Genomic DNA, 7,654 nt, shown 5'->3' on the forward strand with positions numbered 1-7,654 from the left:
CCACAGTGGTTAAGTTAGTTGGCACAGACGCTGTTTTAATTAAAGCAAAAATCAGAGGAGCAGTAAAACTTAAGGCAGCTCAGAAAGCCTTTTAGCTCATACAAAGGTCTATATTCACTTTTCCAGCACAGTTCATCTCTCAAATCCCTGTCATGAAATATATTAAAAGACAAGACAACATTCTTACAGAAGAAGATTCTCCTCTCCAGTACTGTGGCAAAGAAAGAACAGAGCATTTGTTTTTCCTCAGGATTTGCCTTTATCCCCTCTCCAGGGAACATGCTTCGACTTCCTTGGAAACCTCTCCAGTTCTGATATCATGGCTCATCATCTCATGGAAGTAAACACAAATTGCTGACAAAAGTTAATACTGTGTTCTATATTAACTTTGGCAAAAAAACATCATAGTTCATGACAGCAAGAGCATGAGAGGTTTTGGATGGGTTTTTTATGCAGCAGAGCTTCTCTTTTATGCAGCAGAGCAGTATATCCCATCAGCATCGCCTGTTTTCTCAGTTTAAGTAGCTCACACCATACTTTTCTCATCTTATCACATCTCCCAGATATTTTCTATACAAGTCCAGATGACATGACTAGGGGCATACTGTTATCATAATCACATTAAGAGACTTTGGAACTGTATGAGGCACAAAATCTCACAATCAGGCAGCACTGAAATCTGACTCTGATGAATAGTCAGTTTGGCTGAAAATACAAGGCACACAGTCAAAACCCCAAAGACTAAAAAGCAAAGTAATGGAGCATGAGGCCTCTCAGAGGCAGCAGATTTAACCTGAAATAGAGATACAAACTTTCTGCTTCTGATTAATCCACTCATTCATGTTCTAATTAATTTAGTTTATTTTCCAAGAAGATTATCCAATTTGCAATATTTGTATTGCACAAAAGTTGCCAGATAGGGCTTAGTCTTTTTGACAGTCCCAAGTCTTTGTTCTTTCTGACTGAAGTCTTTCACACTGAAATTTAAAAATCTGTTTTCCAGAAAGTTAACCGTAATTTACAGAGAGAGAAATGTCATTATTTCGTAAGTACAGGATTCCTCTTGTAGAGTCAGGGGATGTAAGATTTTTCCTTGCTCAGGCTGAGGAATGGAAAAGGACTGCCATTAGGGATACATTCCCATGTGCTTAAAGGAACACATCTGTCTATTAGGAGCATGGAGGGAACCTTTCAGTCTTGCCACTGAGATTGGCCACAAGAAAGAATGCAACATCTAGTAACACCAACAAGGGCTAAACACTTCCAGCACGGCAGTGCACTGAAGCACTCACTGCCTGGAGCACCAAAAAGGTAAATGTCTTTTTTGTCCACTCCTGTACCATTGCAAATACTTCCTAGAGGAATAAAATAACAAACATTGCTGACTTCTCAATAAAACAGATCTCCAGCCGGCAATTCACTATACATATGTAAACTAAAGGCATTGCATAATTCTATATTTAATTACTCATTATTCCTGATTAAATCTAACAATGCAGAAGGGTAGCTGCATTTTAAATGAAATTAAAAACAAACAAAAAAACAACAACAAACAAGAAAAAAACAACAAACAAAACAACCCTCTGTAAAATTCCACTAAAGTCTGACTTCACCTTATCAGCATGGAAAAATTTTCCACCTTTTTCTTTCATAGAGGCAAATTGCCCCTCAAACACAAGTAAAGGCTAAGGCAAACAATACTTTGACTCACAGTAACCACCTTAGCAAGAAATCTAACTTAATTTAGTCCAAAAAAATCTGTTCAGGTGAGAGGAAAGGAGCAAACCTGTAAAGAGACTCTTTAATGTGACTGCCTGTTCAACTGCAAACAATAAAACCTCAGCTTCAGCACAGACTTGAATCTTTTGAAGTATAATCTAAAAGAACTGTGCAACTGATACACCAAACTGCAGAGGTATGATCCATCTCATAATAAAATTACCATTTTCAAACACGTAATTAAATTCAATATATGCTTGGTTTAGTATCTGGCAATAAATAATTTTGCTTTAAATGCCTGCTACTACACTGACAACTGGATCAGGGTATAGATCTATTACTGGGTTTCCTACCTTGTTATGAAGGCTTATTTATGCATTCTAAAAGTTCAGTCACAGAAATTGAACTTTCGGTTTCTGAAATGGAGACAGAACCATGTGTACAGTGAAAATTTTCCCCGTGATTTCCATGGGTATTCACTCAGGCTGAGGAGTGACAGAGACAACAGCTGTTTACTGCAGCACTTTCTCCTGACTTCAACTCTTTTCTCACTGCTTCCATTTGCTATGCCTCGTTTCTCTTTGTATAAACTCCAATAGCATTAAAGCACGTGTCTTTGTGTCTTGCTAGTCTGCAGCCATGAGGCAGAGCATTTTGAGGAACTGAACCCCAAAACGACCAAGATAAAAACCATACAACTGAAATTAAAAAATATGGATTACCAGCTGCACTCATCTAGCTTTGAGGAGTTTCTCCTTTGTATTACTTTTCTCGCAGATGTCAATGTCACAACAAATATATGAAGGGCAATAAAACGCAACATCAGGACGCCAACTCTTTTACAGCACTGAAGATGGAGGTGTGTTCCAAGCCGGTTCTAGTTTTCAAACTACTGCCTTTTCCTGAATAAACAGTTGAAATGACAAACAACTAAGACAAATCAAATCATTTAAACAGAAAGATAAATATATTTTTTGAAGTCCAGCTTGTACTTCACTTGATTTTGTTATATGCTTCTGCTTAAGACTCCTCAAAGATTATCAATATATTCATTACTTATTTAAGTGGTCCTGATTTTAGTGGGGCTACTCACATGAAAAAAACCTTACACACACGTTTCTACAGAAAAATATGTGGGCTACAAATGGAAACAAGGTTGAGCTGTAAAACAGACCTGCTTCTAGCACTTCAGGACAGGGGAGAGGAAAAACAAAGGGCACACTGTTTTTCAGTTGACACTGACTCACACTTAATAAATACAGCCAACTATGAAGGACATTCAAATCTGAACCTGAATAGGAAACATTTACATCAAATTACTGCCTACCTGATAGTATTTAATCACCAAATCTTAGTTGTTTTTAGTTTTTATGTAAAAAAATCGTAACACAAATTACATTATTTCATTATGAGTTTTGCAAAACTACCAGATGCATCTGCAGAGTGGAGCCAATTAAAGCTGTTCCCCTTCCTTACTATTACATTTTTAGATATTCAGTTAGACTACACTGAAACTACTGCTGCAAACTGTAACCAAGATACTGAAACAGAACTATTAGCAAGAGGAGAGAGATGCTTTCACAAGTTACCACCGTTCATGAGTCAGATTTTTTTTCAGCTCCTATTGAGCTTCTGACCGGGTTATTAACTGCGTCTGCAAGTTTTCAAACAGTCTTTTGTACTTGTTCTCTTTCAAGTGAAAGCAAGCGTTCAACAAGGAAAGCACCATGAACAAATTAAGACAGACCTGTATGAATTTACTGATCTGTCTGAAATGGGGCAGCCCAATCAGACTAAAGAGTATTAGTCCAAAAAGAAAATAAAATTGACTCCAAGTTTGCACATGAATAGTAGGTTAAGTAACTGAAAAGTCCCCTGAAGAAACTTTTCACCTCATAATCTAAACACACTTTTAATGTGGCTGGAACCAAATTATTGTTACAGGTAGGAATTTAAGAAGCACTATATAGAGACTACATAGAGATATATTCACATACATGACATTTTAAACTCCCTTGACTAGCTACCAAGTCCTGAAACTCAGACTACTTGTTTTCCATCATAAATTACAATTTTAGAATGAAGCAGAATCACTCTGTACTTTCTATAGCCAATATTTTCATATTAATTTCGAGCACCTCAGCTTTCAGGATTCCTGACAGTCACTAAAATATGTCTCTGTACACTGGAACCAGCTCCGTATTGACAGACCCGTGGTAAACGCGTTTAATCTCAAACTGAGATGCCATCAGGTGCCTTCATTTCACTGAGACCGGGGACAAAGACTCTCACAAACTTCAATGAGCTCATCAGACTGTTATTTACCAACACCGTTAATGTGGAGGCAACGATGCAGCTGGTCAGCCTTTACCAGCAAAAGGTTGACAGGGCTGGAAGAAAAATGCTGGAGGCTAGTCGGGGAATAGCACGGAGAGAAAGTTCCTGCAGAGGCAGCAGAACTTTACATCCCGTGCATTCTAGCAGCCAGACTTTCCCACGTGGGTCACCGGCGGAGCGGAGCAGAGGAAGCCAGGAGCGGCTGTCTGGTGGGAAGAACAGCATTGGAAACCACCCCGGCTTGGCGGTGGGCGTGCGGAGGTCTCTGTACACCTGCAGCTGCGGGGGGCGAGGGTCAGGCGCTCACTCGGCCGTTCCCCGGCTGGGATTGCATCAGCGGCGCGCCAGGAGGGCAGTTCCCGCCCGCACACGGCTCAGCCCGGGAACCCCGGGACCCGCTCCCGCCCGGGCCGAGCTGCGGCAGAGCGGGCGGGTCCGGACCTTACCTGGGGATGTACCTCGTCTCGTCCCCGAGCCGCACCTCGAAGTCCTTCCAGGGCTGTTCCAGCCCCGAGGCGACCGAAGCCGCTGACGCCTCCTCCTCCTCCTCCTCCTGCTCCATGTTCTCGCCCTCCGGCTCGCTGCCGCCACCCCGCTGAGGCCGCGCGGCGCCGCGGAAGCCCCGGGCGAACTCCGGGAAGGTGATGGCCCCGTCGCGGTCGCTGTCGAGGCGCTGGAAGATGGCCTCGGCCTCGGCCGGCCGCACCCGCAGCTCGGCGCAGAGAGCGGCGAAGTCCTCCCGCTCGATGCGGCCCGAGCCGCGGGCGTCGCACGCCAGGAACAGCGCGCGCAGGCGGGACAGCTCGTCCCCCGCCGCCTCGGGATCCATCGGCCAGCGCCAAGGCGCGGAGACTGCGAATGCAGCAGGACGGGACGGGACGGGACCGAGGGGTGGCTGCCCTACCTGCGGCTGGCGGGGCGGGGCGGGTCCTGCTCCGCCCCGGGGCCCCGCGGGGCCGGCACGGCCGGGAGGCGGAACGCGGGTGGCGGGGCGGGCCGGGCTGGGGCAGGGCCATCGGACCCCGGGGAGCAGCACCGAGCCGAGCCGAGCCGGGCCGGGCCGAGCCGAGCCGAGCCGAGCCCCGACCCGAGCCGGGCCGAACGGAGCCGGGCCGAACCGAGCCCCGAGCCGAGCCGAGCCGAGCCGAGCCGAGCCGAGCCGAGCCCCGACCCGAGCCGGGCCGAGCCGGGCCGAGCCGGGCCGAGCCGAGCCGGGCCGAGCCGAGCCGAGCCGAACCGAGCCCCGAGCCGAGCCGGGCCGAGCCGAGCCGAGCCGAGCCGAGCCGAGCCGAGCCCCGACCCGAGCCGGGCCGAACGGAGCCGGGCCGAACCGAGCCCCGAGCCGAGCCGGGCCGAGCCGGGCCGAGCCGAGCCGAGCCGGGCCGAGCCGAGCCGGGCCGAGCCCCGACCCGAGCCGGGCCGAACGGAGCCGGGCCGAACCGAGCCCCGAGCCGAGCCGGGCCGAGCCGAGCCGAGCCGAGCCGAGCCGGGCCGAGCCCCGACCCGAGCCGAGCCGGCCGCCCCACGGAGAGCAGCAGCACCGGGCTCCTTCTCCTCGGACACAGAGTGTTGAGAACAGCACAGGTAAGCACAGACGGCAGCACAGGGTGAAAAGCGTGTCCCCTGCAGCGCTGGACTGTGGGCCCCGATGCTTTGCGGTCACCGTGAGGTGTTAAACCCAACTTCCGTTTTCCAACATAATAAAAATACTCTTCACGTTCATGGGAGACCCAGAACCCACATGATGACACAAAATTTGAACAGATAAATTCTCACTGACACGGAGTCTTGGAGTCATGCCTTGCAGGGGTGTGCTCACAGATGTCTCACCACCAGTGATTTAGAAATATGGATTGCTAAAATACTATCTTAAGCTGAAAATGCAAAAGATACATTCAAATCAATAAACCAGAGGAGACAGCTTTTCAGTGCTTTGTGAGGTAGTGTCTTTCTTGACAGAAGTCAAGATGTCTTCCGTGTAGAAGTCAGACTCAAGACTCAGATTCCATTTGAATCTAAGGGATATTTTACAATTATTATTTATTTCCCCAGACTTATTCTTGTTTTTGTTTACCTGCAAATGTAAATTGTGTTATACCACAGTTGTGATAAACAGACTACAAATCTGTCAAAACAGCATTTCCTTATTGACCAAAACATAACCTAATTATGTGATCCAGTAAAGCGCAAATAGTCCATCTGATCTCCTCAGAATAAACCACATACTGTAAATGGAAACAATAAAATCTCCTCTGCCTAAGATGTGGAATGCCTTCAAAGGGATTTTCTTTAACAGTTTTGATTATTAACCCATCAAGATTAGATAGACAGCCAACAATCTTTCTCTAGACAATAAAAAGTTTCATAAAATGCTCCCCACACTTTAAGGAAATATAGCTGTTAAGCAATTTGGAATATAAGTTTAAGCTTAAAAGTATGAGATAAGGAAAATACTTAAATTTATGATTTTATACTTTTTTATTACTATTTATATTTCCACCACACAATTGCAAAACTACTAATAGTAATAAAGTGGTCTCATCATCAGTTTCTTAGTGTTTTAGTAAAACAGAATTAATTTAACAAAAGTAGTATTCTTGTTCCTTCTTCTGTTCTATGGTATTTTATCTATCCATCAAATTGTTACACCTAAAGTGTGTCATGGAGCCCTTAAGGAGTTGATGAAGGGTTGCTCATCCATCAAAAAGAGAGAAACTTCTCTTGCATATATAACCCAGCTCTCTGTTTATAGGAGCTAGGACATTTGGCTTTCAGAGTGGACAAGCTCCTGAGGTGAACTGGAACAGCTTCATCCAGTTCCGAGTGTGTCCAACAGGGAGTTCCCACTCAAATCAGTGTGCTCACCTTATTTGCTTTTGTGGCTGCAGATTGACATTTTGACATTGGTCAGTTTTGGTCAGTTATCCTTATCTTACCCACTCTTACGTACTCTTATGTGTATCTTCAGTGGTAGTCACCTTGGGCTGCTAAGTAGAAGCCATGGACTTTGGACATGTATTCCCTGTTGGGTTGTTGGTTTGGGGGTTTTTTTTGTGGTTTGTTTGTTTGTTTGTTTGTTTGCGGTTTTTTGCTTGTTTGTTTGTTTTTGTGTGGGTGGGGTTTTTTGTTTGTTTGGGGGGGTTTTGGGTTTTTTGTGGTTTTGTTTGTTTGTTTTTTGGGTTTTTGGGGTTTTTTTGGTTTTGTTTGTTTGTTTGTTTTTGTTTGTTTGTTTTTCTGTTAGAGAAGTTTTGTCACACAAATCTCAGGCACTGGCATGAAGCATAGTGTATCATGTAGCATTGCCATGGTATAGGTATATTCTGCAAAACAGATCATGTTTGTAATGTTTCATGATACTACACAGCCCATGCTTGCTTGGCAGGCCATGGTTTAGTTGAATAGTTCTGATACAACTGCACAAAGATAATAAATGATTTATTTGTCAAGACCAAATAATGAGTAGCAAGACCAGGATTCCCAGCAGGCAATGGCAAAACAGTACTTTCTTCTGAAATCATGTCCCTGTTCTTAGAACGACCTGCTTTTCAGATCCAGCTCTAAGTTAAATAAATATGCAAATACAAGGCACTATTTATGT

The 7,654-nt window shown here is 45.1% G+C and overlaps 1 protein-coding gene across 1 annotated transcript in view; it reads right to left on the reverse strand.

The window, feature by feature from the left end:
- Nucleotides 1-4,885, reverse strand: part of RASEF (RAS and EF-hand domain containing) — a gene marked incomplete at its 5' end in the record, with an annotated part of 32,153 nt that extends 27,268 nt beyond the window's left edge. Inside the window, one exon of the mRNA XM_083884456.1 lies at nucleotides 4,503-4,885. Coding sequence (XP_083740582.1) covers nucleotides 4,503-4,885 — 383 coding nt within the window. The remainder of the gene's footprint in view (nucleotides 1-4,502) is intronic.
- Nucleotides 4,886-7,654: the final 2,769 nt, after the last annotated feature.

The sequence above is a fragment of the Zosterops lateralis genome, assembly GCF_965231275.1.
Source record: "Zosterops lateralis genome assembly, chromosome: Z".
NCBI classification, from domain to species: domain Eukaryota; kingdom Metazoa; phylum Chordata; class Aves; order Passeriformes; family Zosteropidae; genus Zosterops; species Zosterops lateralis.